The sequence below is a fragment of the Branchiostoma belcheri genome, unplaced genomic scaffold (genome assembly GCF_001625305.1).
Source record: "Branchiostoma belcheri isolate BF01 breed outbred unplaced genomic scaffold, Haploidv18h27 scaffold22, whole genome shotgun sequence".
Lineage (NCBI taxonomy): Eukaryota > Metazoa > Chordata > Leptocardii > Amphioxiformes > Branchiostomatidae > Branchiostoma > Branchiostoma belcheri.
This window is the reverse complement of record NW_017803713.1, coordinates 383,345-401,749: the sequence shown is the minus strand read 5'-3', so window position 1 is coordinate 401,749 and position 18,405 is coordinate 383,345. Positions and strand designations below refer to the sequence as shown.

General features: G+C 42.2%; 3 protein-coding genes across 3 annotated transcripts in view; all 3 read left to right on the top strand.

The window, feature by feature from the left end:
• Positions 1-786: 786 nt before the first annotated feature.
• Positions 787-2,041, top strand: LOC109470297. The gene is made up of 2 exons (XM_019769213.1): positions 787-953; positions 1,419-2,041. Exons 1-2 carry the CDS (start codon positions 806-808, stop codon positions 1,991-1,993), a joined length of 723 nt encoding a protein of 240 aa, XP_019624772.1. The 5' UTR covers positions 787-805; the 3' UTR covers positions 1,994-2,041.
• Positions 2,042-5,657: 3,616 nt separating this feature from the next.
• LOC109470166 (formin-like protein 18) lies at positions 5,658-10,358 on the top strand. The gene is made up of 5 exons (XM_019768948.1): positions 5,658-5,859; positions 7,317-7,412; positions 9,002-9,160; positions 9,654-9,738; positions 9,966-10,358. The coding sequence occupies exons 1-5, from the start codon at positions 5,791-5,793 to the stop codon at positions 10,121-10,123; spliced, it is 567 nt and encodes a 188-aa protein (XP_019624507.1). The 5' UTR covers positions 5,658-5,790; the 3' UTR covers positions 10,124-10,358.
• Positions 10,359-12,437: 2,079 nt separating this feature from the next.
• Positions 12,438-18,405, top strand: part of LOC109470342 (harmonin-like) — a 45,510-nt gene continuing 39,542 nt past the window's right edge. Inside the window, exon 1 of the mRNA XM_019769263.1 lies at positions 12,438-12,530. Coding sequence (XP_019624822.1) covers positions 12,495-12,530 — 36 coding nt within the window. The 5' untranslated portion in view covers positions 12,438-12,494. The remainder of the gene's footprint in view (positions 12,531-18,405) is intronic.

The following is an 18,405-nucleotide window of genomic DNA, read 5'->3' as shown; positions in this document are numbered from 1 at the left end:
CAGCTCAAATAGCGCTGCTTGCAGATTCTTGTAGATTGACTGTTGATTGGCTTTGGGTCTTACATCTGCGTTGGATATGAAGTTATCATGCACCAGATCGTTTCACCAGATTGGCAATAGTTTTAAGGGGTTGGTAATGTATTCAACAAAGCTTTATTTCCTCGCACAAAGATAATTATCGTTTCTTTTGTGAATTCAGCAGCACAACGTCACCCTGATGAAGGCAGAGGACAAGCTTCCAAATCGCAGTAAAAAGATATACTTCGTGAATCTGACATCTTTTTTTTCTATTTCGACCTTTATTTAGCCTTGAAAGAATACACTTCGGCCATAGCCGCTTTTCAAGTGCTCAAGGTGGGAGAGGCCAGGGGTCCTGATAACACAATAGCTTCAAAATTAACGTATTGCAATTTCATTACAACTTACACTAGTCACAGCATCGTTTCTATGGTCCAGTCCTGATCAATTCCAAAGTGGATTATTGCAGCATGTTCTTCATGTGATGTTCACAGAGTCGCTTCGTAGCCTGAATGAGAAGGTGGCTAGGATCGGCGAGGCAGTTCCCGCGACGGCTCGAGAGGCCCTGCCGAACGTCCGGGAGCACCTGGCAGACCTGATCAACAACACGGACTGGGAGGAAGTCCGAGCCACCCTCCCGGAGCCGCACGAGCCCGACCGGAACATCACCGCTCCACGGGGAGAGGTGGCCAGCGACGCGGATATCCTCCAGGTCAACAACGTGGAAGAAATCTCGCACCTGCGGGTCAAACGGCAAAGTCACAACTGGCAAAATGAGTACAAGGTGATGGTGCTGAACCACTACTGGTCCTGGGTGTATTTCCCCTGGGGTTGGTGGTGGTGGCACCCTCGCGTCATCATCATCATACACTGCTGTCCAATCAGGATCTACATCATCATCCGCTGGCCCTGGATCTGGTGGCCCTGGCACAAATGTAAGTTTGCAGTCTTTCAAAAGATAATTATTTTAACTATCATAATTAAACTGTGTGTGTGTGTGTGTGTGTATGTGTGTGTGTGTGTGTGTGTGCGTGTGTGTGTGTGCGTGTGTGTGTGTGTGTGCGCCTGTCCGTGTGTGTGTGTGTTTGTGTGTGCGTGTGTTGTGTGTGTGTGCGAGTGTGCGCGCGCGCGCGCGCGTGTGTGTGTGCGTGTGTTTGTGGGTGCGTGTGTGCGTGCGTGCGTTAACCAGAGACCACAGCTTAAGCATTGTCGGTTAGAAATGGGAGATACAATCGTTTCTTTAGCTATTTGCATTGTGCATGTTACGGAATAAGATTATTGACTGACAGCCTAGGTTCCAAAATGCACCATAAGTTCACGTCGTTTCTTGTGCCTTGTTTTTTTTTCCTTTGTTGGGTTGGGCAATAGTTTCGCTGATTTTCTGACTTACTGTATTTCAGACTGTGAATACGGCTGGACACGCTGGTTCGACCGCGACAATCCCTCTGGAACAGGCGACTGGGAGACGCTGACCGACCTCCGCAACGAAAACCCGGGACAGATCTGCGACAATCCGTCCGGCATCGAGGCCCGGGTGGTGGGGACGGGCACTCCCGCGGCGCTCACCTTAGACACCTTCACCCACTTCAACGTCTTCTCGGGGTTCGTCTGCCAGCCCACAACCTGCCAGGACTACGAGGTACGTTTCTGGTGTCCGCAGCAGAGTTTTCCCGTCCCCTGCGACTGCCCCGGCTGGACCGCCTGGTTCGACGTCGACGACCCGACCGTCACCGGGGACTGGGAGTACCTGTCTATTGTCGACACCCTCAACCCGGGGCAGGCCTGCGCCAAGGCTTCCGGCATCCAAGTCAAGACTACCATCGGCGACGTGCCTGCAGGGCTGACCGGCGAGGTTTTCCACCGCTTCGGACCGAACCCGGGCTTCGTCTGCCGCAAGAATCCCGAAGGGGGCCCGGAAAATACCCCTGCGCCCTACCAATGCCGCGACTACGAAGTGCGCTTCAAGTGTCCCTGATTTGATGACGCCTTTGCGAGTGTCATAGAAGCGCATTGTTTACACGGCTGACAACACACACACATACCACATGCATCCACACACACACACACACACACATATCACATGCATCCACACACACACAGAGAGAGAGAGAGAGAGAGAGAGAGAGAGACATGCACACACACACATGCACACACTGTTGTGAAGAGGTTCTTCTGGATTGTAAAGAACTGGTCGCAGACTGGACTTTTGTGGAGCTTGATGGTTTATTGTGTTGCCTCCAGGACTCCTAGCACCAGAGTGAGGTTCCTGGGTTGGACTATTCTACTTCTAAGATAGGGGGTTGTGTAACAGGACTAGTCTACTTATATGATAGGGGGGGTTCTTGTATGGTAATGCACATATGGTTCACAGTGGGTTCACAACATACCTCCCCTCACACAGGAGGATTGACGAGGTCAATCTGAATAATAATAATAAACAGTTGAACCCACTGGTTAATTACTTACTTAAGTTACAGATGACATAGGTATTGTTGTACATGTATTATATTAAAGTTACAGAAAATGATACGGCGTGGAACAAAGTAGCTGTTTGAACCTCAGAAGACAAACTCTGGTTGACAAAGAGACCCAGTCGAATGCCTGGAACACTGAGGAACAGTTTGCTACTTTGTGTACCAGATAATGGTTGGGAATCAGGTTAACTTGTATCATACAAAATGCAAATTTGAAACAACAAGGTAGCTATTTGAACTTCAGAAGGCAAACTCTGGTTAACGACGAGACCCAGTCGAATGCCTGGCACACTGAGGAACAAATTATTTACTACAATGTCTACCAAATAAGTAATGGGAAGTACAGTACAATATAGAAAATGGTATAACAATGGAGGTAGAAAAACATGGATCAAGGTGTAGCTATGATTTATACATCAGAAAACAAACCCTGGCCAACGTAAAGTGAACCAGCTGAATGTTTGGCACACTGAAGCACTAAATTGTTGCCACACTGACCAAGAGACAGGAAACTGTGAATATTTTACTTTGGCCTGTTGTTTTTGAACAGGGCTAATGGCTACCACATGTGGTGGGGCAATCAGGGGCTGGTCTGAACACATCTTGCTCAGGCCACATGGCATGCATGGGAAAGGAAACTTTGCAAAAACAAAGTTCTAGAATAAACACTTACAGGAATGTTAAAATGTAAATCTAGCTAGCTGTAAAGAGTCCAAGAATATAAATGTGAGAATGTTTCTGCTAGAGGCTACAGTTCAACTGGAAGCTTGCTTGCATAAGTACAGTCTTAGTGTGTGGTCTTGCTGGGCCTGACACCAACAATGAAGGATTCCAGAGCGTTCCTAAGACTCTGTCCCACCCGAGGCCTGGAAGCTTGCTTGACCGCCCGTTTCTGGCAGTGGACCCTGAAGACTGGACACGTGCCTGCATTCACTCGCCTCCCGATTCCACCCGACGAGTTCGGCAGCTTACTTTACAAATCGTTCTGTCAGTAGAGTTTGGAGATGGGGCTGACCTCTGTCTCATGAATTTCTACCCGACGACTTGAAGCTTGCGTGACCGCCCGTTGCTGGCAGTGGACGTTGGAGACCGGATACAGTGCCGTATTCGCTAGCCTGGTTCCACCCGACGAGATCGGCAGCTCACTAGACCACCCGTGCTGTCAGTGGGGTTTGGAGACTGGAGACAGTTCTTCCCTTCCTTCACGTGGTATCGGATGTTTCGAACCCATAGAAGACTGTATCTTGAATGTAGGGTGTATTTCTGCTGGAGGCTGGTACGATGTTGAGGTTTCTGGGTCCAGGATAAAGTGACAGAATGGCCATGGTCTTACTCACCCTCCCACAGCAGCTTGGCACATGGTGGAGCTGGAAGTCGTCAGCTCTGCGGTGAGTTTGGCCGGATGGGTACAGTTCTGTGCATCGATATCGTACTGACCGTCAGTACAATCCTGTCCGTGACGCCATTTGTTGTGAAGAGGTTCTTCTGGATTGTAAAGAACTGGTCGCAGACTGGACTTTTGTGGAGCTTGATGTTTTATTGTGTTGCCTCCAGGACTCCTAGCACCAGAGTGAGGTTCCTGGGTTGGACTATTCTACTTCTAAGATAGGGGGTTGTGTAACAGGACTAGTCTACTTATATGATAGGGGGGTTCTTGTATGGTAATGCACATATGGTTCACAGTGGGTTCACAACACACGCACACACACACACACACACACAAACTAGTACATCTACACACACACAGGCACACACACAGACACAAACACACACACACACACACACACACACACACACACATACACACACATACATTCACAAACAGACACACACACACACAAACATACATACACACACGCGCGGACATTTCCACACAAAATAAAACACAGACATGTACACATGCAATGTACAAGGCTAAGAGTTCATACCTTAGTAATATAATTGACAGCCAGCACAAGCAACAATACCAATATTTTAACCACTATCGCAATATTATAGACATAATCACAATAGACCGACCGCAATATGCAGTATGATGACCATAATAACACTGCATCCTTTGTCCAGACTTGTGGAAGGATTAAAACTAAAGCTACCACCGGTACCTGTGCTTTTCTTATAAAGAATACCGGAGAAATACCTGAGCAGATGTACTTAGTTTCTAAACGCTCTTTTTCTTTAGCCCTACTGCAAACCTTTTACTGATATTATATTTTTGTTTGTCATATGCATATTTTGCTAACTAACGATTTCCAGAGAGCCATGGTTATGTAGAAGACGTCAGATATTGTTGGAGGAAAGAAGCAAATTTTTTTCATCGATCCCTTCCTCTAATGCTGAAGGAAGGTGGCAACAGTGATGGTTCCACTGGAAAGATGATAGAAAGGTACTACTAGTACTTAGTTGTAATATTCAATACTTGTACCGTATCTTTAGCTGGTAGTATCATTATCCGGTGTTATTCACAACTATTGGGATGGATAGTGGTGCTGCTGTTTCACGACAAACGTCAGCTCTTTTATTGACGAGAAATAAAGCATAGGTATTTGTCCTGTATGAAGTCCTAGTATTAATATTATTATAACCGTGATTACTTTATCAGCAGTTGCCTTTGCTTAATTTCTGTACCTGTTTAATAGTCTCTGTAGTAACACACCAGCTTGTTGATCTATGTAAGTTTCGTGTACAAGTAAAATGTAGCTAGGGAATTCTGGAGTTTCGCTGGGAAATAAAGAATAAAAGGAGACTTCTGCCAAGTTTGTGAAGTTCACGTGTTTGTTTCTTAGTTTGTTTATTTATTTGATTGTTTGTGTGTGTGTGTGTTTGTTTGTGTGTGTGTGCGCGCGTGTGTCTGTGTGTGTGTGCCTGTGTTTGTCTCTCTCTCTCTCTCTCTCTCTGTGTGCATGCGTGAGCTTGCATGCGTTTACGTATGTGTGTGTATGCGTGTGTTTCTGCAGGTGTGTATGTGTGTGCGTGCGTGTGCGTGTGTGATCATTCCAGGCCGAATGCAGTCGAGTAGAATAGATAAAAACTGTCACAATGTTGCCGATATAAAGAAGTTAAAAATGTACTAAACAGCAACTATAACGTTTTTTCTCGCGCGGAGACCAAAGTCCGTCCCGTTTGTTTGCGAATGGTGACGTCACCAGAACGATCAACACGCCGTGACGTCATGGGGAACTCGTGACGACCGGACCTCGGGTACCCAAGGTCACCTGTTCACCTGTACAGCCACTTGTGCCACAAACACACGGGGACAGCACCTGTTGTCTACAGCTGACACCTGGAAGAAACAACCATGTGGGGCCACGGTCATGGACACGGGCACGGGCATGCCGCGGCAAGGGAGGCACACCGGGCACATAGGGTGAGCGCTGAACCGATCTTTCTACATTCTGCCTCCGCTTCCACTTCCGAAATTTCACAATTCACTTCTGTCCAATTGTTTTCCATAGCTAAAAGACAGTTGCTCTCAATTGTTACTAAAATGAGGCTTTAGGGTTTGAAATTTAGTAGGGTAGCGGAGTTCAACCCACCCATGCAGTCGCTAGTTTGGTTGAGCAAAAAGACGAAATACTGAGGCCAGGCCTTACTGTTGTTGATCATGTAGAACACAGCAAGGTATTAGATGTTTAAACAAAATAACTCAAGCAGCCAATTGAAATGTGGGTAGACGAGCAGCACAAAAATGATATAAATTTTGGTGTGATGACTGGGTATATCTAACGATACTACTATACAGTGTACGGTGTGAATGAACGTATTGAGTTATGTTGACTTTCCATGCATTGAACAATGGAACGCACAGTCAGCTGCAGGGACAAGGCAAAGGTCACTCTACTAGCCAGTATGCAGAATACAATAACACGGCCAAAGGGCAAGACAACGCTCAGTCTACTAAAATATGATAACTGGTTAAATAATTATATACTACACTTGGTACTAGTAGTTCACTACAAAGACTAGAAGTACATGTTACGTTGGTCCACGGTATCAGCATTAAAAACAGTCGACTGGTGTCATATGTGTATTATACTCAATGTTTACACAATACTACTTTGTATCCGGTAGGGAAGTCCTGCCTGCAATGGTTTCAGGTTTTTTAAATTTATAATTAAGGAACATGTAGTCTTCTATAAATCGTATCCGACGACGATGTACATTAAGTACAATATACGTATGGTATGACAAATAATCTTGAACTAAAAAACTTGATCGTAGTGTATAACACGGACAGATTCGTAAACAATTACTCAATAGTGCAGCACACATTGACGAGTGCACAGTCTAAAGTGCATTCTACTTTAAAAGGGGAGTGGTCGGAATTTACAAAAAAAACTAGCCAGGTGCGCCAGAGTCAATACACCTACTTGGGCACTACAATGAGTGTTTAGAACTTAGAACGCATGACTGTAACTTTGAGCAGGTCGGGTAGCAGCAGGCGGAAGCAGGTACATGTAGCTGTAGGCACTAGCGATTCTGTCCAAAATTGCAATTTTCACAGAAAGACGCTACCCATTGCGTGCTGAAGTCTGCTTACTACTACTACTACTACTACTACTACTACTACTACTACTACTACTACTACTACTACTAACGTTACTTCTACTACTACCACTTCTACTACTACTGCTACCAAGACCATATCACTACTACTTCTACTACTATTTCTACTACTACTATAATATTATTACTACTAACAATACTATACTACTACAGCTACTACTACTACTACTACCATCTTGACGGGGCCTTGACTTCAGGGGTTAAGTTGGGTAACAGCTATGTCACCATGCTGATGTCTTTTCCATTTTTTTTTCACAGGAAGAGATGCGGGCAGAACGACAGGAACACAGAATGCACAACAAGGCTGCGCATGCGGCCGCGCACGGCAACTTCATCAAGGCGGCCATGTTTGAGGTGAGTATATACCTTCAATAAAGAGATGAGCAAGACAAAAAAGTAATTTCACTAGGGTAAAATTTCTGGTCGATCCTGGACAGACCCCGCAGGTTGGGACATGGGATATTGACTAGCCCCACGTCTTGTGTTGGAGTTCAGTCCCATGTAGCATTATGGTACTTATGTACAAAAATACGGTAGAAGAAAAGTTGGCACTCTTTCAGTTTCCTTTTCAGTCAAAGGATACCGACTATTTTCTTTTGTACTGGATTGAGTCTCCGAACTATAGCTGGTAAACCATGCTTGGCGTAACACTCGTAGTGCTAAATAAACTCCACTCAAATTCCAAGTTGATAAGCATAAGACTATAATTAGCCTACCATCGCATGCTGCACGAGACTGCCTGACAGTAGTAGTAGTAGTAATAGTATCAGTAGTAGTATAAGTATTAGTATCAGTAGTAGTATAAGTATTAGTAGTAGTATTAGCCCTAAACAGTACACCTGGGGTCCGCGCGGACCCCAGCACTATATATTCTGTAATATCTTTTTGTTCTAAAGATTTTTTCTGAAATTTTAGGTAATTGTCACCCACAAAGTTGTCTCTCAATACAGTGCAGAAAACTCCGTTTCTACCATTTATAAAAAAAATTATATCTGATTTTCTTTTGGGGTCCGCGCGGACCCCAGCCGGCTTTCGATCATAATGGATACACTGGCGTTCTTATACATTATCTTATTTCCGTTTTTATATGTTTTTATGCACTCATCGTATGTCTACCAAGTTTTCAGAGAATGGTGTAGTAATAGAATTGAATTTTAATAACTTTGGTGTAATTATGACGTCAAATGACGTCAGAGCTAATAATATAGTCCGCCATATTGGATTTTGACCAATGACGTCATCAAATTAGCATATTCTATGCGTATTAAATGATTTAACTTATATTTAATTATGTAAGATGTTATTAATGTTGGAAAAGAAGTGTAATTTAATATAAAACTCAGAAAATTTTTATGTTTAAACCAAAATTACTTCTATTTTCAAAAAAACTGCCTGTTAGAAACCCGTTGCCATGGCAACACAAAAAAACATCAACTTACTAGTATTAAATTAATATGAACTTTTTTCCAGAGACATTTTAGGAAAGGTCGTTAAATTTGATACTTCTAGCGCAAGCCGTTTAGCCGCTATCTGAGATCAAAGTTGGGCCTCAAAAGCCCCTTCAGTCTGAAATGGGTTTAAAAATCGTGTATTTCTTCTTGTCTTCTTTTCTTCACCCAAAAATAGAAAAAGTTCTAATTGTATGATTTTTGTATGTAATGTGGACACAGAGGTTCCCACATCAGTTTGCAAAACGATTGAGCTGGTAGCATGTTGANAGTAGTAGTAGTAGTAGTAGTAGTAGTAGTAGTAGTAGTAGTAGTAGTAGTAGTCGTAGTAGTGGTAGTGGTAGTAGTAGTAACCGTAGTAGTAGTAGTAGTAGTAGTGGTAGTAGTAGTAGCCGAAGTAGCCGAAGTAATAGTAGTAGTAGTGGTAGTAGTGGTAGTAGTAGTAGTAGTACAACACGTGTTTCAAAAAGCATGTTCTGTCCCTCTCCATTGCAGGTCGCCGCTGCCGGAGCGCACAACCGCGCGGAAAACGCCCACCACCGCGAGGTCCATGCTGCTCATGCGGCGATGCACCACGGCCATCACCACCACCACGGGCCCGCCGTCTGTCCTCCCCCGGCCTGCCCTCCTCCCCCTCCTGCTGTTCACGTCCACGTCAGTTTGTTTGTTTGCTTTGTTTCCACAGCTCAGTTAAAGGGGAATTATGCAACATTTTTGCACCAAATATTGAAATATTTTGTTGTAAAAAATATTCGTGTGGTATCGATTGTAATCATATTTACCGAAGGAAAACATACTGTTTTTTGCTCTGTTTCTTCTTCTTCCGTTCCAAACGCTGACCTGGTCAACTTGACCTAAACCAGACCGTCTGTCACCATGGTAACTGGTTTAGGGTTACATAATGTCGCAATTTTATATCAGGAGGGATTTATACTCCTGTCACCATATATGTGAATGTGCTTGAGTAAGAATTAACAGAGCAGACCATATACGAAGGAAAACATTAAACATACCTGTCTAGTTTACTTCCACTTTTTATGATATTTGTCATCTCACATTTCTGAAATCTATGATGACATACCTTATAGATATACGTAACAAAAGTTGAAATCGAAGCCATGTAAAGAGTGAGCTTTCTTTTCCCCAGCACACCTACGTGAACCCGACGCCTCCCGTGAGTTACCCAACCGGTACTGCAGCGCCCCCACCGGCATACCCAGCAACTGCACCAGGTCAGTGTTCTACTACTAGTACTAGAATTAGCTTATTGATAAATTATCAAATCACCTGGAAATTTTATCGATACCGCCTCTCCTGTCGATCGAATTTTCTCCGAATTTTCTTATCCGACCTATGCTAACGATTACAACCGCATATATTAGTATGGAAGGTACAAAACAGCATTTATGTGGCATAACAAAATCATTAAAAGCACATGCATGTCTTCTTTTCTTCCAAGGGTATCCACCGACTACCGGAGCCGCCTACCCTCCAGCCCAGCCTGCGGGATACCCCCCTGCACAACCGACAGGATACCCGCCAGCGTACCCCCCTGCACCGGCCTACCCAAACCCCTCCTACCCTAACCCCTCCTACCCTGGGTACCCGCCTAACTAGTGAACCGTACCACGTGCCAAGCAGATGTATGAAGGAGAAAGCTTATCATGTTGAACTCAATCCCCGGGAATCTGTTGCTAAGTGCGTGATTTAGTCAGGCTAGTAGAACAGTAGCTCGTGTGATCTACTAGCTAGTAACTAGCCTGGGTGAAATCCGATTTGTAACCGGGTAGCTAGTGCAAAGGAGCCCCGTTACAAAATTGAATGGCACCCAGCGCAGGTTATATATGATCTAATATATCAATTCACTTACCCAGCGCCAGTTTAAGGTGTCCTCCCTGGCTAATCTGGCATTTTAGCTTTCCATCGTTTTCTCGCAAAGAAATTTAGAAAGAACTGTAGTTGTACTGAATATTGATACCTGGGTACAAAAGGGTTATGAATATGAGTTTATGGACCATATGGATGACGTCATCACATTTTATTGCCCCAAATGTAATTATCTTTAAAGCTATAATATAGCACTTTGGTACAAGTAACTGAAATAAAAGTATGATTTTCATGTGCATAATGGTCAAAGCTACAAACGTACGTTTGCACAAATTGATATCTACTAATTATCTGTAGTTATTAAAGAATAACCTAATTGCCTAATTAAAATCTAGTTATTCTCTAATAACTACGGGTAATTAGTAGATATCAATTTGTGCAAACGTACGTTTGTAGCTTTGACCATTATGCACATGAAAATCATACTTTTATTTCAGTTACTTGTACCAAAGTGCTATATTATAGCTTTAAAGATAATTACATTTGGGGCAATAAAATGTGATGACGTCATCCATATGGTCCATAAACTCATATTCATAACCCTTTTGTACCCAGGTATCAATATTCAGTACAACTACAGTTCTTTCTAAATTTCTTTGCGAGAAAACGATGGAAAGCTAAAATGCCAAATTAGCCAGGGAGGACACCTTAATATACATACATACTTTTGTTCAGACTGATTGTCAGTCACTGATGGAAGATGCTATCCGAAACATCTGAATCCTTAGAATTTAGGAGAGTGAAGTGATTTCTCTCCCAACGTTAACATCGAACTTCGAAGAGCTAAACTTGGAAAAAAGTGAAAAATTAAGAAATAAATGAATCAATAAATAAACATGTAAAAATGTTAGCAGGAAGTTAGCAATAGAAAATTAGATATAATTCAGTTAGAAGCTCCGGAGAAGTAAATAAAAGTAACGGCCGGCCGTTTTAAAATGTGTTTCTTATTTTGTTATTAGGGGGCGTTGATGAAATTGCATGCATGAGGTAGTCATTGAATGGAGACAGGCTAGCGAATTTATAACTAGCTAATCTTATATTTCAAGAGAGTAGCTTGCCGTACGTTGTATTCGCTTCAATTGTTGTGCAATAAAATTTTAATTCACGGGGATTATATACGAGTAACTTCGTGTTTTTGTATAATTATTCACCTGTTTGATGATAGATATATGTACGCTATATGTTAGATATTAATGAGAAAAAAAGTGGAACGCTTCACGATTTTGCGTGTCATCCTTGCGCAGGGGGCCATGCTAATCTTCTCTGTATCGTTCCAATTTTAGTATATGTGTTGCCGAAGCGAACACGACCATCTCAACGTCATATACTCAATTTAGAACCTCAAAAGACAAAATATATTACGTTTGTGGTGAAAAGGTTGCACCACTTCAGCAATAGACTTAAATTTTAAGCTCATGCACGAGTTGAGTTATAACATTGCTCTAATAGAGCTCTTGTTATGTTTTAGGCCAGGAAATACCTTTTTTGGAAACATCAGTGTCTTTTAAGCCTGCAAATAACGAAATCATTGGAAGTAACGCTACAATGGCAACCCAACACACCACGAGTAGCGTAGGACTGACGTCCGTCGAGTAGCGCCACCTTGCGTATTTGAGCTGTACAGCACCTAGCCAAGAAAGACCACCAGACCCATCGTAATAGATAGAATGAGAAGCGAGAACAAGCCACAGAAAATACAATATAGATTATTTGCAGGAGTTGTTGCTCCGGAGAATATGTTCATATCAATATATAAGTTACAGGTTTGAGAATCGAGATTTGATACTGCTTTTAACACTTAAAAGTATTTGCCGGTTGCCCATTGTATGGGAGAAGTCGTTAACCAATAGAGAAAGAATGCTATCAAAAGTTGAATCTATCCGGAGACTGCTAAGGATTCTAACAAATAACCATTACTTGCTACTAGTATCTGCACGGGACACGGGACAGATGAAACAAAGTTCTGACCAATAACAGCTCTCCAAACAATCGCGAAGGAATGCGGGCCGACGGACCAATCAGCGCGCGGGTTACAATCCGGACACCTGTGCCCCGGGGTGGGGCGCCATTTTCGCACGGAGGGCAGCAGCCGACAGCAGCCATGGAGAAACAAATCGCGCGACAATTCCGCCAAAAGGTAGGAAAATTCCCGTTTTTACGTCCCGCTATCGAGGCCTGCCGTGCGGGAGAGGTTTACGCAGTTATCAGTGCTACCAGTTTGCGCTCTCTCGTCCGTAATTCTACGGTAAACGGGGTTTGTTTATGTATGCAGATGACGTCCGTTTGGAGATCTAGAAGAGGGGGGGGGGCATAATGGCATTGTCCCGTTACCGGATTGAATTATCCAGGTTTGAAGGTCGGAACTGGGGGATTCGCTCGATTTGCGACCCGTCTGTCTGGTTCTGTCGCTAGCTGCAGGTCACCCGTACGGTGTGCGTGCAGGGTTAGAGGTTTTATCGCTCCGTAAGTGCCACACACTTCATATTACTCGTAAGCGTAACCCGATTATTACACAATACCAATTATGTTCAGAAAATCTTACTAGTGTTAAAACCCATCCATATCTTGGAGTCCAACTATCACAGGATATGAAATGGGACACACATATAAATTATGTCACTGGTAGAGCTAATAGGATACTGGCAGTCATCCGCCGTAACCTTTCGCACTGTCCTCTTCGTGTCAAATCTACATGCTACAGAACACTTGTACGCCCACACCTGGAGTACTGTGCGACTGTATGGGATCCCCACACCATCGGTGGTTCCCAGGCGTTGGAGCGAGTCCAACGAAGGGCGGCGCGAATGACTGTTAGTGATTATGACTATACCAGCAGTGTTTCTGACATGCTAAAGCGCCTCCAGTGGCCGTTACTTGTTGACAGAAGGAGAACCGCTCGCTTGATATCTTTATATAAAATTGCTCATGGACATATTAATATTCAAATGGAACAATACCTCAAACCTGCCCATAGGCGTACCAGAGGAAGTCATGAATATAAGTATCAAGCAATACCTGCCAAAACAGACTGTTTTAGATTTTCTTTTTTTCCAAGAACGATAAATGAGTGGAACAAGTTACCGGGCCAGCTTGTAAAAGCCCAGACAGTGGAGGCCTTCAAGGCCGGGCTTCTGGCCGCGTAGCCATAGTCCGTCGCACCCCCCCCCTCTCAGTGATACCCCAGTAGGGGTGGTTAGAGAGTATCGAAGAAGAAGAAGAAGAAGTATGGTTTATTTTTGCGTTGCGGGACGTTTTGTAAATAACGGTACCTCCTGGCTATTTGTATCATGTTAATTGGCTGAATTCATCCGAGTCAGTCTTGCGTGCAGTAAGTCAGGAAATAGAACTTTTGTACTAATAATTGGCACAGAAACGGTTATATGTGAAGATACAGATTTTTGTATAATTGGAAGGTTGATTTAGCTGATTTTTCACCTGCTCAGGTCTTAATACAGCTGCACAGGTGGTTTTGCACCTTGACAGGTGATGCCTCACCTGGGAATATGAAATCATAAAGTTTTAGTGCAAAGCAATAAAGTGCAGAAACATGTAGAGCTATAGATTTTTTTAAATGTGTTGGTAGGTCGATTTAGGTGATTTTTCCCCTGCTCAGGTGTTTTTTTACAGCTGCGCAGGTGGTTTTGCACCTTGACAGGTGCTGCCTCACCTGGGAATATGAAATCTTAAGGTTTTATTGCAAAGCAATAAAGGGTTTGACTTCTATGCTTGCAGAATGTCAATATGTAAATTCTTTTATCTAAGTTCTAACCATGTATCTTGTAATTATCGTAAATTAACCTCTTGGTATCTATCTCTCTACTTAAGTATGTAAACAAATTTATGTAATGCCCAAGCCCTGATAACGTTCAATACAGGTGTTCCGGCCCGTGTGATAATTAACGTTATCACACAGGGTTCCTAAATGATTATCACACACGCAGGCTTTCAAAAGTTCTAAAGAATAATTCTAGCGGTGCACGTACCGCTTTCAAGCATTTGAATACAGGATTTGGATGTCTGAAGTTAGGCCTAGAAAAAAAATTGTTGTGTTTCCTGAAAAAGTTAGGGTCAGTAGGTAGGTATTTTTTTTTCGAAATTCTTTATTTATTTACTGAACTGAACTGAACTGAACTGAACTGAACTTATTTATTTACATGTATATTCGACTTTGGCAATCTCTGGAGTGATCCATGATCCAACTAATGTACAATACAGTTTAATAAAAGTGAAATTTGCATGAGGACACTTATATTTTCAATGTCAATGTTGGAAAACCGATTGTACAGGTGTCAGATCATGGAGATAGAAAAGTTAAAATTCGATCAGCTCGAAAATTTATGTCCCTTGCAGGGATCCGCCCAAAGCATTAAAAAAAAGGCTAGGGTCGGCAGTTTTTTCTAGGGTCGGTCTGGAAACAGGAAACACAACATTTTTTTTCTAAGGCCTTATAAGTTATGTTGTTCAGACAATATTTCTGGACACTAGAAAAAAGGATTTCAAGACCTGAATGTTATAAACTGTTACCACAGGTGACTCTTAGTAGTCTTACTAATACCGGTGTCCGAGCTAGGTGCAAAGTCTATGCACACATATCACCTCACAGTTGACCTGTCAGTCTTATCATTTATGTAGGGGGGAGGGGTTAGCAAGAAATTGGGAGGGGGCAGGTACAAAACATTTTGTGCATATTTGTCAGGTAGGAAGACTTGTGCAGAGCTTTAATGTTTTAAAAGTCACCAAGCTATCTTGTCATAAAAAAACAATGTCAATTCTGTTTGACGTATGCCTTCTGAAAGAGGACTCTGTTGACAAGTGCAAATAATACATGTAGACTGTCTGGTCTCATCAGAGGTATGAATACTATGAACAAAGTGGTGTAATAGGTCCTGACCCTTGGACAGGGTTAGCTCTTGGTTCAACATAGCTTAGGTTTTCTGGAAGTTCTTTTATAATTCCCTTCAAGCTGTCTGTAATCCATGGTACAGCACAACATTTTGCTTTTGAAGGATTGGATTTTCAAGGCTCGAAAGACTGGTTCAGGTTCTAGTACCCGTAACATTGAAAATAACCTGCACTGTCTAGACCAATTTTACCTGCACCCTGGACAAATTTACCTACACCAAGTTTGAGCCTTGGAGAAATGAAGCATGATGTGACAGTTTGAAAATACACACTTGACCATAAAAGTCTCATGACCTCACCAGTGGGATCATCAGCTGATTCCACCCTTCGATGGAAATTTCAGCCCTTAAATCAGAATTTCCTCAGGATGGCGGGCCAGCAGCGCTCAGCACCACCTCCCACTGGTGAGCACTTTAAAAACAACTAAAAACTAACTGCCAGTTCTCTGAATGATAAAGATCACAGGATTGAAGGTGACAAGGTGTACACAAAGCCTGTGACCTCAACACAAGGCCGATGGCATACACTCGGTATCCTTAACTACTAAGGTGTGAAAGAACGCAGGTCTTAGCGGGATTTCAATTATTCAGAGCCCGCAAAAGTTTCATTGACAGTCGAGGCTCTGTAGTAAGATTCCTTGGACTGCATCGGAGGAATTTCTATACAATTATAGGTCAGCCTGGTGTTAGCATTGTCACTGTGCCTAGTACTGAAAGAATGCCTGGGTCATGTGAAGTTTTGTTGTGAAAGAATGTTGCTCAATTTTTGTTTGTTTACGTTTAAGTGAAGCCATTGTCAGCTGAGTATAGTTCTTGTCACGTAATATTGGAGTTTTTTTTGGAGGCTAGGAAAAATTGGGTCATTGTTTCTAAGGGATAATTTTTTTGGAATGTAGAAATAACAAGAATTAATTTTGGGTTCCTTTTGCTAATGGGGAAGTTTACAAGTTACAAATTAAATTAAGTTGTGAAAAACACCTAGTGAATAATCTTTTTGTTTATTATTATTATTGTTTCATTTCAGGTTTCTATGATGTCCCACATTATATTTGTCAATAGAAACAAAATTGTATAGTTCTGTTTCAATCTTTTTTACTTTAGGTATGATGCAATGCTATGAATACAAAATTATCCAAACTCTATTGTTCTAATATCTAACAGTCCTTTAAACAGAAAAAGATGTACTAGTAGCTGGTAGAGAGCTGGCCAAGAGACCTTGTTTGTGTGTCTGCAAGTGTAACGTGAAACTTACCTAAAATGGCCTATTTTCGTAACAAATGCAAAACAAGTACACTACTAGTAGTTAATTTGTTCTGACATTTCTATACACTAAACAGTTACGACAATGGACATACATTACATAACTGTAGTTTACATCTAGCCTCGTTAATCAGTTAAAATCTACATAAACCTCTTTACAAACAGCCTTTTCTATTGGACACAATTAACCTGGATGCCATGAGACTTCATGGTGCGGAACCACCGCGCTTACATTCTTGGTCCTCACGTCCGTCTTTTCAAACCCACTGAAGCAACAAGCGGTCGGCGTTAGGATTACGACCAAAGCGTAGGCCACGCCCTGCCAGCAAATGGAGTAGTTTTGCTTTGGTGTTTACCAATAGTTCAACAGGGCCGCGGTAGAACAGTCTGGCCTGCAGTTGGCTGTGGGCCTTTCATGTTTTGCATGAAGAAAATTTTTTGTGCAATGTCTATAATGTGCTCAAGTAAAGCTAAAGGTTTAACTTTTGTTGCAACAATTGGGTGTTGAGTAAAATCCTTTTCAACTGTTAATGGCTGCGGTAGAACAGTCATCATTTGAGCATTCTTCATGTTTTGCATGAAGAAAATTTATTGTTCACTGTCTATTAATAGTTATAATCTGCTCAACTTAAGTTTTTGTTACAACAATAATGGGTGTTGAACGAAATCCTCTTATACCAGATAGTATAGTTCAACAGGGTTGCGGAAGAACATTCTGTCCTGTGGGACTTTCATGTTTTGCATGAAGAAAATTCGTTGTTGAATTTCTTCTGCTCAACTAAAGATTTCATGCTTGTTTTGTAGTTTAAAGCTTTGAAGTGTATCAATGTGTGTTGAATGAAATATTTTTATACCTCCAGACAGTTCAACATTTTTGCGGCAGAACATTCTGTGACCTGCAGTCGGCTTTGGGCCTTTCATGTTTTGCATGAAGAAAATTTCGTTGTTGAATCTCTTCTGCTCAACTAAAGATTTTATGCCTGTTTTGTTGCAAATGAGCTTTGATGCATCAATTGGGTGTTGAATGAAATCCTCTTTTACCTGTACTATAGTTTTCCTTATCCTTATAGTTTTCCTTATCCCTATAGTTTTATTATTATTACATTACAACACTGGTCGGATGGCTTTTCATGTTTTGCTTGAAAAAAATTCACAAGTCAATCTCTTTTTTCTTATCTTAATTGTATCATGCCCGCTTTGCATCTTTAGACTTAAGCTGTACACATGTATATGGGTTGCCACTAGTGAAAGTGCTACTTACAATTTACAGTAAAAACTGTCCAAAAAGACCACTTGAAAGAGAACGCTGATAAAATCTGATCTGTGTGGACAGGTGGTCACCATAGACAGGATCTAAATGTGTCAATGAATATGTGGAAAATTATCTAAGCTCACATTGGTCAGGTGGTCCTAATTATGTAGAGGTGGTGACTTGACTGTAGTGCTACACAGTATATCCTGAAACTTTGAATGCTCTGGAAAAAATCTGTAAAATTTAATTTACTAAAAAGGGAACCTCACATGTTTTTAATCACAGTCACAGTTAAAATAGAGTTCCCTTATCTTGATAAATTAATTGGGTCATAGAAACAGTAAACAGAACAGGCAGCCGGCAATTGGCCATGATGACTTAACAAACAGAGTTAAACAGCAACCAAGAGAGTAGCCATCTATGGTGGAGGTCAGGGGTTAGATCCTAGCTGTAGCCAGGATACTGTCAAGTGTTGGTGTTAAGGACCAAGAAATCTGTCCAGGCTCTTGAAAAGGGTGCTGTTTTGAATGCTTGTGAGCAGCTCTTGACATGTACACTAAAGAACACGGAAGAAATGAGTGTGTGTGTGTGTGTGGGGG